This window comes from Podarcis erhardii (assembly GCF_964252035.2).
Source record: "Podarcis erhardii genome assembly, chromosome: 9".
Lineage (NCBI taxonomy): Eukaryota > Metazoa > Chordata > Lepidosauria > Squamata > Lacertidae > Podarcis > Podarcis erhardii.
This window is the reverse complement of record NC_138512.1, coordinates 34,822,659-34,845,325: the sequence shown is the minus strand read 5'-3', so window position 1 is coordinate 34,845,325 and position 22,667 is coordinate 34,822,659. Positions and strand designations below refer to the sequence as shown.

General features: G+C 39.6%; 2 protein-coding genes across 10 annotated transcripts in view; one reads left to right on the top strand and one right to left on the bottom strand.

The window, feature by feature from the left end:
• CLCN3 (chloride voltage-gated channel 3) overlaps window positions 1–9,696 on the top strand; it is a 42,872-nt gene extending 33,176 nt beyond the window's left edge. For 6 of the 9 annotated variants that reach the window (XM_081875277.1, XM_081875275.1, XM_081875276.1 and 3 more), the window contains 3 exons: window positions 908–1,124; window positions 4,370–4,445; window positions 5,870–9,696. In XM_081875277.1, coding sequence (XP_081731403.1) covers window positions 908–1,124; window positions 4,370–4,445; window positions 5,870–6,028 — 452 coding nt within the window. In that variant the 3' untranslated portion in view covers window positions 6,029–9,696. The remainder of the gene's footprint in view (window positions 1–907; window positions 1,125–4,369; window positions 4,446–5,869) is intronic. The other 3 variants (XM_081875281.1, XM_081875280.1, XM_081875283.1) reach the window with 1 other exon arrangement.
• Window positions 9,697–11,043: 1,347 nt separating this feature from the next.
• Window positions 11,044–21,075, bottom strand: HPF1 (histone PARylation factor 1). The gene is made up of 8 exons (XM_081875404.1): window positions 20,917–21,075; window positions 20,039–20,201; window positions 19,123–19,312; window positions 17,562–17,660; window positions 15,593–15,743; window positions 14,037–14,124; window positions 11,476–11,648; window positions 11,044–11,287 (listed from the first exon to the last, which is right to left on the bottom strand). The coding sequence occupies exons 1-8, from the start codon at window positions 21,040–21,042 to the stop codon at window positions 11,156–11,158; spliced, it is 1,122 nt and encodes a 373-aa protein (XP_081731530.1). The 5' UTR covers window positions 21,043–21,075; the 3' UTR covers window positions 11,044–11,155.
• Window positions 21,076–22,667: the final 1,592 nt, after the last annotated feature.

Sequence of the window (22,667 nt, the reverse complement as noted above, 5' to 3'; positions counted from 1 at the left end):
TATTCCCAAGCCCAATTTAAAGTTTTGACCTTTTAAATTCTGAAATGTCTGGGCCCAAGATACTTCAAGGACTGATTACTCTCTTTTGAACCTACTTGTGTTCTATGATTTTCCTTGTATTCCCCCCACTGACTGAAGAGTAATGGGCTGTGCTGTGGCACTGAAGCTGTGGAGCTCACTACTGTTGACTTGCAACTTGTAGACAGTTTTCCAGGTTTTCCCACCGTGGAAAGAGCTTTTAAGCTCTCCACCTTGCCTGGGGCACAAGCGCCACTTTGCACACTGGTTTCAGAAAGGTGGGGATAGTTGCACAGGGGTTGTTCTGGCTATATGCGATTTCAGCTTTACACACAATCCTTGGCTTCTCACCCTTGCACAAATTGCAAGATGTCTGTACTTCTTTCTAGATTCTGGACTAAGACAACCCTCTTCTGGAAGGCTTTTGTGGTTGCCCCGATTAGCTTCCTTTCTTTTTTCTACATTAAGGATTACTGTCCTGCTAACTTTAAAATTTGGTACAACTTTGAACTGTGCTTAAGTGTTTCTAGTGGTAGCTGCTTTGGATACTTTTAGTCAAAAGGCAGGTTAAAAATATTTTAATAACAAAACATTGCACCCCCCCTTCTACCATTTTTTAGTGTTTTGAAATGCTACAGTGTGTTTCCTGAATTGAACAATTTGTAGGATTAAATATCTTTATTTTTATTTAGGATTATTGAATTAAATTAACATGACATGGATTACTAAAAGAGAAAATAATCTTGTGTAGTTAGGTTGGGTGGGGCATGAGGAACACCACTATGTATAGTCCTTTCTTTTTCTTTTTAGATATAGTTTTCACTGTTTTAGACATAAGGGAATAATTCATTCTCTTTCACATATTTGTTTTCTATTGTTCCGATTAAAGAAAGTGCCAGGAAGAAGCAAGAAGGCATTGTTGGCAGTTCCAGAGTCTGTTTTGCCCAGCATACCCCATCACTTCCAGCAGAAAGCCCTCGACCTTTGAAGCTGAGAAGCATTCTTGATATGAGCCCTTTTACTGTGACAGATCACACACCAATGGAGATAGTGGTTGATATTTTCCGCAAACTGGGCCTGAGGCAGTGCCTTGTAACACACAATGGGTGAGTCCAATGATGGGAACTGCTATTTGTATCACAAAGGTTTGGGATTACTTATTTTTCTATCTTTGTCCTGTTGCTCCTTCAGAAGTCTTAACACCCTAACACTTGTTCAAGTATTAAACATGAGGCAACGGCATAGCAGGGTGTTGACTTAGAAGTTATTTTCTCCTAATTTTATTTTATTTTTTCAAAGCAAACACAGCCCTTTGCAAATTTCCCACTATCTTCTCCTAGCAGCCCAAAATAAGTCCTGAGAATCATCTGAGGATAATTCATAACACTAGAAGGTTTCTTGTTCTCACTGGTTTACCATGAGAAGAGGGACATACAGAAATTCATGATTTTGGGGAGATTATATTTTGTTCTTAAGATATGGGAATGCTTCCATATTGCTTGTGTCTAAAACCATAATATGGAATGGATGTATATACTCCTGCCTCCAATTAAGATATCGACACCACTGAATACTACTCCCAGTTCTTCAGCATATTTGTGTTTTTTCTTGGAGGTGGTGCCTCCTCCTCTCTTGCATTTTGCAAGAGCCCTCATGTCACAAAATGGCCCTAGCATCTTTATCATAGTTTGCATTGTCTCTGTGCAGTTAAGTTATGATAATGAAAGCTACATTGCCACTAGTTCTGTAGCTCTTCTTGTTGTGATTTCCCTCCTTCTCAACTGACTGTATACCCTTCAAACAAATGAGCAAGGGGCTGCATATTGCAAGCAACATGAGTCTGCCCCCAACAGCTGAAGCCCCATGATGAGGCTTCTCCCCTTTCTGCTTTATATCATAAGACTAGATCTCATAGCCTAATCATACTTGCCTTCTCAGAATGATCCATGAAACTACTGGGTCTCAGAGCTGGTTCAGATGTAACTTTTCACATGGAACTGCTTATGGGTGTGGCCTACTCAAGTGAGCAGCATGACATCAGTGTTGGAGGTTTATGAAACTTTGCACATCAGCTTCCATGAACCTCCCAACACTCTGAAACAGAAAATCCTTGCTTGCAGCACAAGTGCCATTCTGTTCCGTTTACATGTCTTTCCTCTGATACAACATTACTTATGCCAAGTGCATGACTAGGAAGCGGCCTTATATTGAATCAGACTAATGATATAACTCAGCGTGGTTTATTTGCAATATCGTGGCTCTCCAGGATTTCAGACATTGCCCTCTCCCAGTTCTATATGGAGATGCTGAGTATAGAATTCGATCTTTTTGCATGCAAAGCACATGCTAATAAGCTGTAAATAACACCAATAAGAACTACAACTATTTCCACTTTAAAACTATATACATCATGAGTGATATCTATATTTTGGAGAAGCTCATTAAAATCAGTAGCAATGAGGTTACCCAGAATATGACCAATGCTGGATACCGCCTGATATTTTTAGATTATTAATGTATATTAGACTCCAGAGATTGGACATCACTATGTGATCTTGCAATAAACTACTTAAATTTGCTGCCTTAAATAGAGTTTAAGGGGAGAGTATTTATACTTGCCTTCAGCCCAAATTAAACTAACAACACTATGTTCAAAAGTAAGTCTCCTTAGGCTAAGTGAGACTTACACCCAGGTAAGTAGGATTGCATCCTGAAAGCTAAACTGCTATGTATGTATGGGGTTGAGTACACTATAGCATTCCTAGAAAATGCTTTTATAACACTTAAAACCATTGATGAGGCCTGAAGCCCCCTCTGTAGAAGTGTAGCAAAATATGCTGCTACAACTGGAAGTACCTCATTTTCCAATGCGATTATTAACTATGTAGAAATTACTCTATTATATTTCTTAATGAATTATTAAGTGAACACGATAGCAAAAAGTTACTTGCGCTTAATCTGCAGCTGTGTAATGTCCGTATTTGTTTTCTTGCTTCAGCTTGTTAATGTTACTTTGCGTTTGATAATTTTAACAGTGGCCAGATCTCATTCCACTTGTCAGTTTGGGGCAGACCCCCAAATCATTCAGATCACTAAGCAGACTTGTATATTTGCTGCATGTGACTGCATCAGGCAAGGAAACGTGTATGCAGACTGGAAATTTCGATCTCCTTTCCTAGGAAAGAGGTCACAGCAGCTGGAACAGTAAAACAATTTTAATACCCCCAACACAATTCTAAGCATTTTAGATGATAGCCAGTGTTAGTCATATTCAGATTGGGCCCATTAAGCAAGTCCATTGATTTCAGTTGGTCTACTACGATATGACCCTTTAATTTTTAAGAAGCTGGTTTACAAAAGATTTGTTAATTTTCATGACCTTGAAAAGCAGCTTGCTAGGATGTTTCTCTAAAATTATTTGCGGTTTGGAAAAGGAAAGCTCTGGGTTTTTTGTTTTGCATTTTGGTGATACCACTTGTATCTTAATTGTTCTGTTGCTTTTTATCGCGGCTGTGTATATTCCAGGGAATTGTTGTATATGTGCAGGATTTAGTATTGGTCCAGTGTGTGGCATGCTAAGAATCTTATTATTATTAATAATAATATTATTTTTAAAAAGCTTCCAGTTCTGATGGCCTGTAAGAAAAATGTAAAGATGAAACAGGTGTTGGTGAAATCTAAAGTAATGGAAAGAAACTAAGTAGGACTACCAGGAGTCAGAATGTGGGGTTTTGGCATCCTGTTTAACATCTTGTCCATCTGCTGTTTTCAGCTACTCCCTGGTTTTATTCTTATAAGACATTTATCCCGTCTTCCCCATTCTTGCCTGTTTTCATTCTACCATTCATGCTTAAACAGACCCAAACTAAGTATATGTGAACATATTGATCTAATTTATTCTAGATGCAGAATTCAGGGAGAGGGAGTATGGAGTAGCATTTAGGTGCCTGTCTTAAGGACTGTTAATGTGATTAAAATAGAGACAGAGGCAGGCTTAATATTTTGATCATCAGATGTTTTTAAGAAGGTAAAATGTGCATCTGTAGGAGTAAAAGTTAAGCTTGTTCTTGCATTTCATATTTATAATGGCAGGAAATGTGGAAAGATTGGTTGTAATAATGGTAAAACATCTAGATGTCAGTGCGCAACATGTGTCTATATCTTAAGTTTAATATGCATTGAGAGAAGATGCAGTGGCCTTCAAATCCTTTTTCAGTTAACCTTCCCATTATTAGCATTTCTGCAGTCCATGTTTTTGTTTTACTCCCCCCCCCCCAACTTCTTTCATTATGACTGGAGCTCTTTTGTTTGATTTCACACACAGTTATTAGCATAACATGATCTGTTTCAGGATTGTCTTGGGGATCATCACAAAGAAGAACATATTAGAGCATCTCGAGCAACTAAAGCAGCACGTCGAACCCTTGGTGATTAGATATATCAGATCTCCTCATTAGACACTTTAGACATCAGGAAGCATGAAACTTGTGAATTGTTCAGTGTTCTCTTATAATAGCTGAACAACAACAAACCTCCATAAACAAGTATATAGGCCTTATGAATTTGAAATGTGAGCAAAATCCGTTTGTGGGAAAATATGCTAAATGAAGACATGAGCTGAACATTCACTGTTAATTAAAAGTGAACGTTATCCAAGAAAGTGGATTAGCGATTTCAATGATAGAAATTCTGCTATTCCCAAAGGTTCCAGGGTACATCTGTTTTCTGACAAGTTTTGTTGACCTGTGTAAAATAAGCATGTGCCAAAACTCTGTAGGTTTGGGGGTTTCATTTTTAACAAGAGCTGCCAATCAGCCTGCAAACTTCATTGTAGTCTTTGACATCTGAACTAGGACATATTTCAGCATTAGAACTATTTCCTGCCCAGTTGCAGTTACTTTGTGGAGCGACTACTAGAAGGCACTTTATTTCCTGATTAACATCAGCAGTGATAGAATTTGTCATTTGTCCTTCTTGCTGTATTTTGTGCTATTTAGATTCTAGTTGCTGCTCTGCAGTAGTTGCTATTAAAACCTGTATTCCAAGTTTGGCTGCTTACATGCTAATTGAACTTGCATTTTATTCTAATACTTCACAAGTGTTTCATGCATCCTATTTAAAAAAAAAAAGTTACAGCAAAAAACTACTAACCAGAATGACAAGGTTAGAAGCTCATTCTTTTTTTCTGCCTCTCCTGTGATAAACCTTTTTAGGACAGCTTCACTCCTTGGTATATAAGTAGTAAAACCTGGATCATAAGAGCACTGTTTCTAATAAGAAAAAAGGGGGTCTAAATGTTTTTTTCTTCTTTTTTTTCAATTTGAACCTGAAATAAATTAATCTGTGATCATCTCTTCTTCAAACATATGTGCAAGTGCTCTTATGAAGACACCCAAACCAATAGGTTATGCTGGACAGAGCCTCAAAATTGAACTGTCAAGCAATTTTGAGTCCAGCTATATTCAACCATAATTTCTTTTGGTAATGGGATCAGTATCACTTATTCACACGTTTGTTTTTTCTTTGTCCTCCTTTGTTACTTTTTTGTTGGCATATAATAATCAGCAACAAAAAAATAACTATTAGTGGGCACAGGCTTGGCTTTTCTTTACTTGGAAGTTGAAAACGGGTTACAGTTTAGTGACCACCCTCTTTAGTATCTTAGTACTGCTGTTGTTTTAAAGAAAATGATGGTTGCTTGATGGCAACAAAATGTGTTTCTTGGGATAAGAAAATCAGGCTTTACTGCACTCTGTTCCTGTCAACAAAAAGGATTTGGCTATAAAATTAGCTTGGCTATTTCTTCTGGCTCGTGTATTTAATTAGCCATCTTCTATGTGTCTCTTTCCAGGCGCCTCCTTGGCATCATAACAAAAAAAGATATCCTCCGTCATATGGCCCAGACGGCAAACCAAGACCCCGCATCAATAATGTTCAACTGAATTCAGTAACAGAGGAGAGAGAGGAAAGTGAAGAGGAGGTTCATTTGTTGAATAGCACAACACTTTAGCATGAGGCATTGTTTTGCAATGCAGGAGGAAAGCTGGATTTTTGGGGAAGCATGCCACTGGAATTCAGGAGTTGATTTAGGAAAAAGCGCAGAGTTGGAAAAAGGATGGTCCTCACAGTAACAAAGAGGGTAGGAGCGAAGTTCTGCAATCTTGCACTGGATGCGTTCTAAGTTGCTAGATCTGCCATGATAGTGCAGTAACAAAGTTGTGTCAGAAGATGGAAGGCTCCATTCTGTACCCTGCTGCTTTAGCATTGAAGAAACTGATTACTAGTCCCTGTTTCTGGAGGGATCATTTTGAATTGAGCCATCTTTTGAATACTGGAAGATTTTGCCCTTTTTACCACAGACAATTGTTGTGTTAACTCATTAAGTGCATAGTTATTTATATCACCTCTTTACATTCCAAAAGAGCTTTTATTTCTCTCTCCTGAGCCCTAACAGAGCCTCTTTACAATTGATGTGCCCTTCTGAAATGGTAGTTTCTCATATTGAGATGTACTGTGACCTGCTGAGTTTGTTCACAAGAAGGAAGTATTTCTTGTGCCATTTAAACTTAAGAGATTGTATATCATGAAATTATTATGGCAGTTTTGATCTACTGCAACAGAAGCAGATTGAGCAGGTAAAATAACTTGTATGAAGCATGTTTGAAATCCTGTAGCTTTTGAGCTGCAGCTTAAACAGCCAAAACCTGTCTCAAAAAGAATGTTGTTGCAAGATGATAACATGACCTGGGCTTATGCAATTTTTTTGTATTAAAAACACTAAGGTATATACCAATGTTGTGCGGTGTAAGGAAAATACTGCTACTCTATTAAGAACAATTCTATATAAATGTGTCTGGTAACAACTGCATGCTCAAACACTGGAGATTTCCTCCCCTGCCTCAGAATTACGACCCATCACTTTTTGTTCCCTGTTCCTACAAAAATGTAATCATATTTTGCACTAGATATACACTGATATTTGAGCATTATTTTATTTATATTTTTATGAATTAAAATATACTAAATAAAATTAGTTAACAGTGACAGTTAATTTTACCTTTATAATGTATTTTTTATACGAAACCTCCATGTGCAAAGATGGGTTAGGCAAAAGCTTATCAATGGGGGAAGTGTTTAATATTTCTTTATAATGCAGTCTGCCACTTGATTGATGGCCATAATCTTAAATTACTGTTTGTTTTTAAACAAAGCAGAAATAATGGACCCAACATTTGTAAATAATGCAGGATTTAAAAACAATTATTTTAATTATAAACCTGTTATCGTTTTGATTTTGATTTTCAGTAGCTTTAGAACGTAACTGCTTAAGTGATAATTCAGTTTTTCAAGTAACAATTGATTCCTACTGCAACTATGTCGGGTTTAAATCCTATCCACAATAGATATAATTTACTGGAACATTTTTTGCTCAATTTCTGGGTTGTATCCACTTGGTGTCCCTCAATTGAGAAAAAGCTCTTGGATGCAGAGTCTTGCCTGAGTGGAAAGGGGAACAAAGCGATCTTTGATGACTTGGCCATTATCTTGCAGCCCCCTGCACCACTCTCCACATTGTTCTAATGGTCTTCTGTCCTCCAGAGCCGACTGGAGGCAGGTTGTAGGAGGAAAGGGAAATCACTGAAGTTTGCCCCAATCTCTGTTCTGTTGATGGAAGCACCCGCTGGATCAAAGAGCCTTCTTTCAGCAGCGGGACACCAATAATATACAATCCTTTGTAACTGGAATGTCTACACAGTATTCTACACAAAACATCACTACCACAGTAGCCTGGTTCGCACAACATCCTCTTTCTCCCTGGTCCTTTTTGCTGCTTCAGTGAGCCAAGTCAACGTTTGGCTTAGTATGTTGGCCTTGGGAGCAGCTCATGGTCTATGAGAAGAGAGCTTAACCATGAGGCCCAGTTGCACAAGATGCTTAGCCAAAGTTTGGCTTAGCTCGCAGCAGCAAAAAGGACTGGGAAAGAAGCAAAGAGGCTGCAGGCTGTGAGCTGCTCTGGGAGCACAGTCTAGTTAAGCCAAACTTTGGTTTATCATGTGTGAATCAGGCCAAAGACTGGGAGGTGTTACTTTGAGGGTTTTGACCATAAAAAAACTGAAACATAAATGGGACAGTTAGAGATGTGACTGGCAGGTGAACATTCCAGAGCATCACATCTCCTGATTGCGAGGGCATTTACATTGGCTTTTCAAGCATTATGGGTGAACATGAAACTGTCAGAATGATTGAGGGCTGTGTGGTAAACTGTTTGCACAGTGTAGCGCCTGACTTTGCCCAGTAATCCCCTACCTCACTTGATAAGCCCATTTGGAAACACTGAAAATTCACAGGTGTGTGTAAGGTAGCCAGGGAAGCATCTTTTCATAAAAAGAACCAGGTGCCCTACGTACTGCATATGTTTGTGTAACATCAGGTGTGTTTGTGTATCTCTGGCCTGTTGCCTGAGTAAGCTCTTTTGTATTTGCAAATCATTTGACACTAGAGTATCTGTCTGAGGAAAACATGTTCCAAAGGAATACCAGAGTAAATTTGGTGAAGTTGGTAGGAATGCAACTAAGAACTGTAAACAAGTGCTTTGCTAAGTGGTCCAAATACTAATAATTGTTTAGGTGTAGCTTTTAAAATCTATAGATTAATATTTCCTTGCAGTGCCTAATTGGCCAATGTGATTTAGAAATTCTTTGAAGCTTTGCTTTGATCTCTGAGCTGAACCTTTGCCAAAGCTATACTTTTTGGCACAGTACATTGGGCTGAATCCAAAGATTCCCAGCCTTTGATGGGAGCCCCCTGTCAGAGAAAGGGAAACTTTGGGTCCAAGCTATTGTTTTTTAAAATTGGTAGTAATGAGACCTTCTTTATTTACTTGCCTGGGTATTAAACTGGAACACTTGTTCCTTTGGAGCCTTTTATTGTGTAAATCAGTGTTAACTGAACAGAATTTGGCTAATGTATAGACAAAGTTCAGGAGACTACTTATGATGCTTCTAACTTTCTTTAAAAGTAAAAACTCTTTTGCCCTGGTTCTTATCATGTATATCTAAAATAAACTTACTTTCTCTAAGTAACATGCTTTAATTTGAAATCCTCCTGTCCTGTTCAGTATGAAACTTTCATATAGCTACTTGCTTTAACACGAGGTTTTTTGGGGTATAAATTCAGTGCCCTGTTGCAGCATGAAGTGAAAAGATACTAATTCATGCCCCAGATCACTTACTTAAATGTTACGACCTTCACATCTATACTGTGCCGATCTAATGCACTGTTTGCTGTTCTTACCTGCTCAGTTTTCCTCACTAGCGCATGACAAGTTTGTTTGTCATGGTGCATTAAGAGACTCTGGAACTGAACTAAGTGTGCCTGTGCATTGCGCAAAAAAGCAGAGGGTATATACTAATGTAAAAATTTGCAGGGCCTTATTCAAGTTGAACAGGATGTGGTGTTTGAGGGTATTGCCATCTTTGTTTTGTTTATAGCAGTTCAGTTGGTTCATGAATGCATAGTTTGTTAATCTGTGATATTTCCTAGACCTGTATTAAACATTAATCCTAATGTTTTTATTTATACTAGTGTGATATAGTTGCATATCATTACAGTAAAATAAAAAACCTATTACTGTGATGATTTCATTATAAAAATGTATTAAATTTTTCTGTATGACCATTTTGGTTTTGACTTTTTTCATTACTAAATTAATCATTGGCTATACAAAGTACATACGCATTTCTTTTATCCGAAGATTTGGGAGGTTCTGTCAAACATACCAGAATGGAAGAATGTTAAAACACAGCTTTTTCCTTTCTTGCATTTGCTTAGTGAATGAGCAGAAAGAGCACAAACACCGTTTTTTAAGTGGAAGAACTAAACTACAGATTGATCTAGCTCTATAATAATCAATTGTAAACTACCCTTTTGTATTAGATTCCAGTCCTCCATTTTCTTCCACATAAACAAGGTTCAGGTGAAAACAAAAACCATGAGGCAAAACCTTGACTGTGACCAAAAGCAAAGTCAGTCACAGAAATTCAGTAGAGTATTGTTACGTTAACACAATCTGCCACCAGTAACTTTTGTTTGTTGGAAAGGTATGCTAAACAATTATTTACTTGCTGCTCTGCCAAAAATGGATTTTAGTAGCATTTGCCATCTGTTGAAGAAGAGGTTTTGTTGGCTGGATCTCTCCCTCCACCTGGCTTCCCCAAATTTTGTAGGTGTAAGCCTCTCGGCTTCTTCATTTGGGCCTCAACAGAGACTTGATTTTAAATTTAACTTTTTGTGAACCACTTGGGATAAGAGAGCAGAGTGTAAAACGTAAATAAAGGGACCAAAGAAAAAAGAATCACGAACTTTGTTCTGGCATTAAAGAACAATTTTTCTCTCTACCTTTTTTGCTTCCTCTGTGTGTGTGTTCCAAAGTCTGATGGGAGTGAGTTTTTTAATAGACATGAGCTGCTTCGAGATAGTAATTGTCTAAAAAAGTAGGATAACCATATTAAGTAAATCATCAAATGTGAAAATGCAGGAATTTTGTTTATAGAATTGGTTTTGTTCTCTTGTCTGTAGCAAGCAAGTTTAACATATTTCTAACTCCTGGTTTGTTGTAAGTTTTCTTCCTCCTGAAAGACTGGCTTGATTGATCCCTCGCCTTTACGGCATGTTTGCTGTCACCTCTGTAGTAGCCTAGTATTGCATATATAGCTTCTGACCAAGTTATTCAGAAGGCAGGTCTATGCCCACCTGCACTTGCTGAAGATTGGGTAGGCGTAACTGTGAAGGTAGTAGAAACTCAGCTGCTCAGGAAACATGGAAAGTAGGTTTTTCACCTCCCACCACCCCAGAACTTTCCTCATAGTCCACTGTATTTTTAAAAACAGCTTTCCTGCCATTAGAAGGCCACCTTATGGTTTGCAACCCATTATCTTATAATATTACAGTGTATGGCAACGCAGAGTGCAAAATGAAAGTGGAAATATAATTTGGATCCCCACCCCGGTCAATAAGCTGCTAATCTTTATCAAAACAAGTTTATTTATCTCACATAGAAACTACACCAGTTCAGTACCAAAAAACAAGAAAATACCCCGAAACAAGGCAACTCAATACTTCACTTAATGACACTATTTCATGCTGCAAGCTGGTCTACGTTCTCTTCTTTCCTATTAGCTAAATGAGCTTCAATGATTTCTGCGAACAGATTCCTCTTCAGCAAGTTGTAAGCAAGAGGCAGCAACTGGCCAACAATCTTGTGAAAATACTAGAAAAGATTAAAAGAACGCATTATCTCACTGAAATTGATATTACACACTCATACTGTTTTTCATGTCAAACATTTCCTCAGTTTCCTGTATAGTTAGTTTCACGAGCTGCTTGGTTGAGCTCATTTGTTCTTTCTGTTCATTCACAAAATGAATGAGTTTCTGCAGAGAAAATTATTTTACTTACATGTGACCCATAGCAGAAGAGGTCTATTCCCAGTTCATATCCCATTCCATAGTCACATTCATCATTAGCAAACTGAACAAAAGTCAGCATTTCCTGAATAGGGGCAAAGGCTTTCAGTCTCTGGTCATCATTGGGAGCATCTACAACGGCTTTACAGATTCTTTTGAGACTAGCTGCAGAGGAAAGTTCACATGAGAACTAAATTGGAACAAGTTTCCTTTATCATTCAGTTTTATCTGTTTTGCTGTATGTTGCCTAGGATTCCTCAGAATAACAGAGATTTCCCAATAAGACTATCAGTAATGGCAGACAGGTTGCTCAATAGTGATCACCACAGCTATGGAATTAGACTCTGACACTCCCACTGGTGAAAGGGGTTGTTAAGCAAATTTTTGCCAGTTCCCTCTCCCTGCAGCCCTTGTCATGACCTCTCACGTTGTTCTATAAGGTCACCCAAGGAGAGGAGAACCAGCAAAATTGACCTTTCCCTACTTCAAGTGGGAGCATCTCACGGGTGGAATTACAGTCAGGGAATACTTCTGCTACTAGGAGCAAAAGTCTGGATTCAACCTAACGTATAAATATTCATTTTTTCCCCAAGACTTCAGTATCTAAATGCACTCTTACTAATAGCAAAATTCAGGACTTCCGGGATAGCGCGAACGGGTAATGGCGGATTCCCTCCGAGTTCCGGAGGGAATCGGCTCCGCTAAGAACGGGTCTTGCCGTGCCGGCGACATGGGGACCCTCAGAAACCGCAGGCGCTGAAGCCTGCGGACATGGTGACTCGGTGGGCACCTTAAGCGCCCTCCCCGACCCGCGAAGAGCCTTTTTAAAGGCTACGGAGTGGACCGGAGAGTAGTGTGGCGCTGAGAGTCGATCGCTGCCTTGGCGGAGCGAAGCCGCGAGCCATGACCGGAGAGCGCTATCTTTCTTCCTGAAATTCGGACTGAAACAAATAACCCGTGAGTAGAAGGAAATTTTGGCACTAAAAGTTTTATACCTAAAATTGAGTACGATCGGGGGTGTGTTAAAAGGAAGTCCGCACTCCCCCCCCCCACAGAAAGATTCAAAGCAAGGAGAGGAGCACTAAGGCGGAAAAACTTTGGTGTTTAAATAGACATTCTCATGAATTGGATTACAAAGTTATTGTGCTGGAGTGGAAAAGAGTAGAATTTTGGAAGCCTTTTTTTCTTGGCAATCCCCCCCCCCTTGGACCCGGGAGCGCCCTGCGTGTGAGCCCGAGGAAAAAGAACAAAGAGTTTGACAGCTGTCAAAGAGCTGTCAAACGAGTGGTAAAGATTTGGAACCGTATTGTTAGTACTTTCTTGGACTAAAAGAGCTACATTAAAACTGAACTTTTAGAAACAAAGTGACTGGGAATAGCAAAGTAGCGGGGAACAACAGTAACGGATTGTTGGAATAAGATCATGATGGAAATCCCCCTGGAGGGAACTAAAGATATTGCAATGGCTGCAGAAGAGAAACTATGGGCAGAGATTGAAAGGATGTTTTTTCTCGTGGGAACTTTACAAGAGCAAAGTACCACAATGAGTAAACAACTGGAGACTTTCGGTTTGGAACTGGGCAACCCTGCTAATGATACAAAGCTGGTGGAAAAAAACTCTGCAGCTGCAGAGGATGAGATAACTTCGGAATTGGGGGAAAAGAAAGAGGAAGAAGGAGAGGAATTTCAGGTGGAAAAAATCAACCAAAAGCCGGCAACTTTTGGGAACAAAGGATATAAAGAAAATGACAAGTGGACCGCAAATCTGCAAAAGGAGAGAAAGAGAAAGGAAGAAGTCCCTGAAATAACTGGAATACTGGACTATATAAGAGCAAACAAGTTCGATTGGGACTTCTTCATTCGGCTGGAGTATGAGAGATTGAGTGGTCCTGAGCAGAAACTGATACTGACTGATTTGGAAGGAGAAAAATATGAGGGGCTGGTGACAGAACCTCCTCAAAAAGAGAGGGCCAACAAAATGGACTATCAACAAAACTGGTGGAGAGAGACTAACTGGGGCTTAAGAGCCTCCGATGTGAGAAACCCGGGCTAAAGCAGCCAATTTATTGGGACATTGGTTTGGGAAGGGACAGAACCGGGGCAGGGAGGGAGGGGAGAGTAGAATAACTGAAATCTGAGATTTAGAATTGCTATATTATGATTTTAGGTGCAATATGGGAAGGGAGGAATTTATGGGAAAAAACTTAGGCCGTCCTTAGAGAAATGATTTATTGTGTAAAATTGGATAAGTTAATGGGTCAAGCATAGGTGATAAATTTTAAGAAAAGACAAGAAATATTTAAGGGATGAGAGGAAATAACTTGCTGAGATAATCAATGAAATTGGAATGTGGGAGGGAGGGTGCGGGGAAGTCAATGAAAGAAGGTTATGAAAGTAAGGTTATGAAATTATGTATGTTTTGTTCTGTCTTTATATGTTTGTTTGTTTGTTAAAAAAATTTGAAAATTCAATAAAAATTTATAAAAAAAAAAAAAAACTAATAGCAAAATTCAATTTTCTTTTTCTAAGAACAGAAACACTAGAATTAATTTACCATTTGTTTCAGGAAGCTCTCTGTACCCAACATCATTCTTATCTATGGGGACAACCAAACCAGCTCCATGAAATGTCTTAGTTACTACCTGTATTGAAAAGAGAAAGAGACAAATACAATTAAGCCTAGGCCTGTCAAACTACATGGAACCATATCTGAATTAAAATATTAATTCTGCATCTATTCAAAGACTTATTTTTCTAGAAGTATTTACATTTAACTGAATTATTAACCAGCCTTTAAAACCTTTTGTACCAAGTAGACAGCTCCCTACCTTTTTGTGCGACAGCAATGATTATAGAGCATTGCTCAGTGTTCCTTGCTGCTCATCCATGTAATCTTCTGGAGCACTAAGACAATCCATTAAAAACAGTGCTCCACCTCCTTCCTCTTGAAGTGGTGATTCCATTGGGAAAAGACAGAGAAGCCAGTTCCATTGGAGGTTACCACCACAAGGCACCCACAATGTTTTGAATTGGCTGTTTCTCAAGGAATCCCCTCTTTGAGGCTGTTCAGGTGTTTCCTGATTAACTGGGGGGAAGGGGAATTTATAACTTGCTCCTGTCTTTCCCAAATTAAATTTAAGATTTTTAAAGATAGAAATGTTCTGAAAATTCATAGTTCAATATAAACAGAATTTGCACCTGTCATTCCAAAACATAGACTGTTGCACAAGTAGCTGGTATTCTGCCTGCTTAAGGTAACACTTTCCCATCTATAGCCTATAGTGAACATAGTTTAGTTACAGTTAACATATTTGAACAAACATATCTGATATTCTAAATCCATGTTTTAGAATTAAGTCTTAATCTATGTCATTCCTGATTTGTTTGGTTTCTGGGTTGAGCTTGAGATACTTCCTTCTATGTCCTCCATATTGTTTCTGCTTGTTCTGTTATTTAAGTTCTTTGGATCTTTAAGATATACATTAGTGGTGATCTCATGTTTTGCCATGAAGAGAGTGTTGATGCTGTACAGTGGTGCCTCGCAAGACGAAATTAATTCGTTCCGCGAGTCTCTTCGTCTTGCGGTTTTTTGGTCTTGCAAAGCACGGCTATTAGCGGCTTAGCGCTATTAGCGGTTTAGCGGCTATTAGCGGCTTAGCGGCAGGGAAAAAAAGGGAAAAAACTTGCAAGAACTCGCCCGATGTTTCGTCTTACGAAGCAAGCCCATAGGGAAATTCGTCTTGCGAAGCACCTCAAAAGACGGAAAACTCTTTCGTCTTGCGAGGCATTCGTCTTGCGGGGCACCACTGTAATTTATATAAAAGGCATTGCAGTCAGATGCCATTAAGAATATGTTTCTGTGCTCTGAACATAATTTATTATGGCTCTTAAAACTTTAAAAATACCTACAGCAAAGCAATGCTTCGTATTTTATACCTTTCAACAACAATCAAACTTTAAGCAAACGTAAAGCAACTCAACATTTTTCCTAGGATAAGTTACCTGGTAAACTTATAGAAAATTAACACAAGCTGGCCTTGAGCAGGAAAAAAAAGGAACGGGCCTATACATTAGAGTTCTTTATTAATCTAGAAAGAAATCAAGCCATACTTTCTTGTCTCTCTGTTTCATCTTCATGGTTTTTTGCTCAAGCAAGTAACCAAGTTCTTTTGCTGTTTTGGTTAGTTTTTCATCTATATCTTTCAGAATGCTGATTTTCTTTTTGTCCGTCAATTCCTTAAGCCTTTTGGACAAAAATAATCTGAAACAAAAAGAAAACTTCGTGTTACATGCATCATCCGCTTTTCTTTGTAACAGGAATGGGGAACCTGGGACATGTTGTTGGGACTCCATTAGCTTAGGTTGATTATGAGGGATGAAGGGAGTTGGAGTCCAACAACATCTGGAGAGCCTCAGGTTCCTCAGCCCTGCTCTAGAATGATAAAAGCATGGAAAGTTTTCTTAAGTCTTCCAAAGAATCTAGCATGGATTTAATCAGCAAAACAAAACATAGTAATTAATAAATGAATGAATGAATGAAAGAATGTTTAACTTTGACTTTTAACTAACTTTAGCTGTAAATATTCCAAAGGACTACTTTGGAGTCAGGCTTGGTGCTGAGAGACAGGCTTTTGAAATGATCACAAGTGCCTCCAAGGGGAAGCAGCAATTAAGTGAGACTATAACCTCTCCCAAAGGATTTTATTAAGTCTTGCTCACCGATTAAACAGCTGTATTTATGGATTACTAGCCACCACGTAATTACTTCATGTGGAAATGCTCACATGATCACTTTTAAAAGTAGTATCAATGTACAAAGATCACATCAAAATAGTCCCACAATCAGCTCTTTCAATCAATGTGCCAGAATATGGATTATTCAATAGACTAGGTGTTTTGTACTGTCACACAAGGTAGAAGTTTCAACAAGCAAGTTGTCTCAACTCAAGAAACAGACAAAAGCAACAGCTGCATGGGGAATCTTGATTTCAGTCTTGATTTAGCTACTGGCTTTTTAAACTAAGTTTACAATTTTGCTTCCGTTTTATTTTAGTCAAAAAGAAAAACACATTCAATATGTGCAAACTGAACAGGTCATAGTACATTAATCAACCCCTTTATTATGCATAATTTTCAATAAAACTACTGTACTCGATGGCTGAAAGTATTTCTGAGCTAACAATTGGAAAATGCATGAGGTGTTTACGAAGAGTAATGACTTGAAAATGATAACTCAAAGGCAGCCTCCAATATTGCTGTTGAAGCAGAAACTTGGCTATAAATGACGGCTATGTTATTTCCCTCCATCACCCGTCCTAGACTGCTAAGAATCATAATATGAACAATATATACAGGGTATATAGAAAACTTTGATAGGAAAGTGATTACCTTCTTGCTTTTTAAAGTGTTTAGGAAATTTTGCTAGCTTACAATAATCAGAAAAAAATCAAGTGTAATGTTCACAAAAGCTGAAACACACAGCTATACAAGAGCAACTGGCAAGAAACTAACAGATACAAGATACTGTATCTAGTCATAAGTAAGCCTCATTGTATAATTGTGACTCATTCCCTAGGTAAGAATGTGTAGGACTGCACACTAAATGTCATTGGAGTGCCCAAATTAGAAATTCTATGAACCAAACTAGGTAAGCCATATGATTGGTCTCCCACCATTTTTAACAAAAACTGAAATGGAGCTTCCAGAGGACAAGTAGGTATACCAAAGCTTATGATACAGCAGCTAGGATATATTGCACCCAACACTAGTCTTGTGGAAAATGCAGGATAATTTGTTCAGGAGGGCAAGAGGCACTTTAGACGGATCCAAGTAAATAGGTACCTTTTCCGTTCCATGAAGAAACATAGCTGTGGTGCAAGTTTTATTGGAAAATGGCTTGTGGGTAAATATCTGAACATATACAAACACTGCTCTAGTCAAATTTGCACTTGCCCTGCAACTACATTTCAGTTTTTAAAAAACAACCAGCATAAACATAGAAATTGCTCTCCTGTCTCATCTAATTTGGTCCAGATTCATGTTTGCTTTTAATCCAGGAGTTGAAAGTATTAAATCTTACTTTACAGCAGCAAAGACATTGTCACCAACTTGAGAAATTGTGCAGCCCTTCTTGGCTTCATTTTCACCAACCCACACAGGCAGTTCATCCGGCATATCCCTAAAAATTCACATACAATGTTCTGAAGTTAAACATATTACATCAGTATTCTCTGTGGTGTTACAAAGAGAATTCAGATTGTTCCCAACCAAAAATAGTATTTATAAAAGTGATAGCATGAGTTCTTATGTTTCTCTGAGGATTGTTCAATAGCCTCTCAAATTTTCACTCTGAGTAGGAAATTTAATTTCTTCATAACTTATACTTAAGATTTTAGACTGCTGTGACCCAGTCAAGGCAGAAACATATTAGAATAGGCTTTAAAAGTGCACTGAATTTTTAAAAAACTTCAGAAAATTGACAATATTTTTAGCATGTTCATGCTGCAACCCTATACTTGTAAATCCTACTGTGTTCAATGGTTCTTACTCCCCAGTAAGTGTTTTTAGGATCCTAGCCTTAAATCTGTATACTGAATTTAAACTGTATATAGATTACACCCAGGGACCCTAAACACACTTTATTGGTTAAACACACTTATCCAATTTAAACAGTAAATCAAGAATTCAAACTTCCAGGTTGAAAATGGCCTTCCTGCCTATGCTTGTCATAAGAATTAATCAACAAGTAAGCAAGATTTCTCAGGTGGTTTTCATTTGCCTAAATTAATGTATGGAGCCACCTGCTGGATAAATTTATTTCTTTATTATGAATGAGTAAGTTCCCAAAGTTCCATATAAACAGTTCGCAGATAATAATAATAATAATAATAATTTATTTTTACCCCGCCCATCGGCCTGGGCCTCCCCAGCCACTCTGGGTGGCTCCCAACAGGATATTAAAAACACAATAAAACATCAAACATTAAAGACTTCCCTTCCTTGTCCTATGGGATATTTTTGTATGCCAACATGAGACTACAGAAAACAATAAAAAAATTACAGTGAAAATCCCTGAAATGAGAAGTAATCGACTATAGAATAACAATAAAAAAAACCTAGAATTAAACAAAGACTCTATGAGATGCCGGCTACAAAACTCGTTTCACTGAACTAATCAGTTTCCTCAGAAGGAAATAAAGAAATTATAAGACTTCCCTTTCTTGTCCTATGGGATGCTTTTGTATGCCAACATGAGACTACAGGCTGATTACAAAATTTGGCATGGACATGAGAGCTTCTGAAAACATTCAGTGAAACTTTGCACAGAAAATGTATGTATATGGAAACAGCCTAGGCAGACAAGATTGCTAGATGCAATATTTATTGGGAACTGCCTCCCCTGCCCAGTTATATGGACAACACATTCTGATATCACTTTTCCACCTGTAGACATGGGTGAAAGATTATAATTAAATTGGCCACACACTGTGCTGGAATTGGTCCTTGGCCTCATATCCTATTCTGGGTAGAGCTACTTGAAAGTAATAATCAGCAGTGCCTACTGTATGTTTTAAGGCAATGACAGGAATAGAAGTGCTAGAATAAGTAAAATCTTTTTCCAAGGTAGATACATTACTTACCTAAAATATCCCATATGATACTGCATTTTGCTGTCTCCAGTAAGGATAGTCTGGAATTCAGGAGGATCATAAAAAAACCTCCAGTGAAGATTGAAGTTCACATCTGCTGATCTATTTGTCTTTTTATGTTTTCCAGCAAGAATGTCATATGGTCCAACTAGCTGAAGTCCAATGCTTGATTTAAGTGCATCTATGAAATGTATTTAAAAAATCATTTTAAAAATAGCACAAAAGCATAAAATATGTTGTTTTATGCTCCTGGAGAAAGATCTAAGCCAGAAAAGCCCTATTTAACTTTTTAAATGACTTTATTTAAAGAAGCTCTTCTTTGCCCCATATTAATGCTACTCTAATTGAGGTGCATTTCTCCCTTCTCGGGTCAATAAAATGATGTTCCATTTACCTAGAGAAGAGCTGCATGCACAGTACACATTTCTAATCCTAAATAATGTTTCATAAATAAATAAATAAAATGAAGGGGAGGGGAGAGGAATAAAGACTTTCTAGCTCAAACTCTAGGCGGAGACAAAAACTTTTAATGCTTTGCCTATGTGTACAACTGTTGGTTGCTATAATATCTTCTCATCACAGTCCAATCCTAAACAAATAACAAAAATATGTCCCACTAAAATCAACAGTTCCATCTTATGCTTTTAGGATCAGAACACTAAAGTGAGGACAATAACAATGTCCATGACCTGCACTGACACTGGAAGGTTCATGGGTAGACTAGGGTAAAAAAAAAAAAAAAAAAAAAAGGGTTCACTGCAGTTGGGGCACTGGATTTGACTTTTAAATCCAAGCAAAGAGGAAATGTGAGAACTTCTCTTTTTGCCTATGTTGCCAAAACGTCTTATCACCAAAGATGCTATTTAAAAAAACAACAACACGGAAAAACTGGGTTTCCGGAACCCACCACATGGCTTGTCAGGATCCAGCTCCTCACAAAACTTCCAGAAACAATAGAAGTCTTCGGGCATCTGGAGCCGGTAGCAGCTTTCCACCTCTTGGCGTACATGGCCGGCGACGTCTGCTTCGCCGGAGCACCGCCTCTTCTTGACCTCCTTCCCCTTTTCACACTAGTACCAGTGGACAGCAGATCAATTTTAATCCCACAGCCTGGGAAGAAGCAAGCTCATACTCTCATGCTTTAGGAAGTTTTTTAATGTTTGATGTTTTATTTTAACTATTTGATGTTTTATTTTAATTATTTTGTTGGGAGCTGCCCGGAGTGGCTGGGGAAACCCTGCCAGATTAGCGGGGTATAAATATATTATTATTATTAGGAGTGCGCTGGAGGATTGGGAAGGAAGGTGCCTAAGAGGAAGGGGATTTGAATCCAGAGCTTGGTGCTCTCAAAGAATCATAGCTGTCAACTTTTCCCTTTTCTTGCGAGGAATCCTATTCGGAATAAGGAAATTTCCCTTTAAAAAAAGGGAAAATTGTGGAGTTGGATGGGACCTTGAGGAGGATCATCTAGTCCAACTCCCTGCAGTGCAGGAATAGCAGCTGTCCCAAACAGGGACCGCACCTGAGACCTTGGGCGTGATCAGCGCCGGCCACGGAGCTCGGAGGAGGCTCTGCCAGGCCCAGCGGAAGGCGTTGAGGGCGGCGCCCGGCGACACCTCCCGCCACCGTCGCCTCCGGGAGGGAGACGCGCTCCTCGTCGCGGAGCCCAAACCACCCCCCGCCCCGCCTGGAAGAGGAGCCGGGCGCCACAAAGGAGGCTGGTCCCCACCGCCGCCACCCAGTTCTCCCGCGTTATGTGCGCATCTATCGGGCCTGTCGACTGACCTGCTCCTGCGCAGCCGCCGCTCCGGGCCTCCTCTTCCCGCCTCCAGTCATTTCGCCGCCCGACGCCGCAACATCCCGCCGTTTGCCGCCGTGAGGCTTCCCGAGGCCCCGGCCCCGTGACGTCATCGCGCAAAGGCCTCTGGGTCTGCCGAAGGGCGCGCGCGCGCGCGGGGGGGTGGAATTTAAGCGCCGCGCGCGCCGGGGTTCTTCCCCCCCCCCTTTGCTGCGCGAGACTGAGTGTAAATTCACCTGTATTTGGGAGGGTCCCCTCCCCTCCCCTCCCCTCCCCTCCCGCGTGGTTTCCATCCCGCCTTCTTCCTTCCTTCCGTCCTTCTTTTTGCACACACGTCCATTGCAGCAGAAGCAGCTGCAAGGCGAGCTGGGGGTATTTTATTTTTTTTTGCAAGAGGGCGCGAGCCTGGTCAACTCTCGGATACTGCAATGAGGAACAAGGGCTGCAGTTCGCCACTTGCTTTTTACTCAGGAGTAAGCAGCCCTGAACTGAGCTTCAGAGGAAATGCAGGACCGGGCTGGGATCTCAGAGCACGCGTTAGCTAGGCTAGGAAATCAAATCACCTTGGTATATATGTTGTGAACCGCCCTGAGCTCCGCGGGCGAAGGGCGGTGTACAGATTTTAACAACAGCAACAACCGTTGTACTGCTAATTGTGCAGTCCTACCAGTGCCGGATTTATGTACAAGCTAAACAAGCTATAACTTAGGCCCCCTGGGGCCCCCCCAAAAAAATAAAGGAAAAAAACCCCTGGATGTACATTTCCAAAATATAAGATAAAAAGCAAATAAAACCTTGATACAGCAGCAGTGGCAAATGGCTTTAGATACCTATTAGGTCCATAAATTACCATATAGCATATATTCAACACAAAACAGTGACAGTTTGTTGTTGACAAAGGACAACTGGACCATAGCTGTCAAGCGTCCCTTATTTGGCGGGACAGTCCCTTATCCCAGCGCCATGTCCTGCTGCTGTCCCTTATTGATGAGGCTTCGTTTGGCTGCTGGCTGGGCTTTCTGCCTTTGGCTCAGAGGGGCTCAGAAGTTGAACATACCTGTGCTCGGAAAATCCCTTATTTTGGCTGCTGATCCCTTATTTTTGAGGCTGCTGGCCCCTTATTTTAAAATCTGTAAGTTGACAGCTATGAGCTGGACATATAAAGGGCCCCATTACCTTCAGTAGCTTAGGGCCTCATCAAGCCTAAATATGGCCCTGAGTCCTACACGAAAGCCCTTAATCACTATGAAGAACGAGGAGCAGAGGAGGTGCTGTTGGCAGTCGACTGGCGGGCTTGCAGTAACAACACGCAGTTGGGATTTATTGCTGTTCCACCCAAAAAGTTGTATTTCAGATGGAGAAGCAAAAAGAGAAAAGAGTAGTAATGAAAGCAGTCAGATGCTCCTTGACAAAACATTCTGCCTCTAGGCTGGAATCCTATACCCACTTAAGTAGGACCCATTGAATTCAGGGGGACGTGATTCTGGATAGACATGCAGAGTTTTTCACTTTCAGGGTTCCGACATGCAGCATAAGCCTCTGCACATTTACACAGAACTGTACTGTGCTCCGTGGAGGCTATTTCCCTAGTAAATATGTTTAGAAGTATAGCCGTGGACTATACTGACAATTTAACTCCCCTGAATTTTGGAGTGGGTGGTGTCCACATTTTACCCCCTGTAGATAAGATTATGCTGTTGCCTGTGTGTTCATAAATATCTATACGTACTTAAAATAG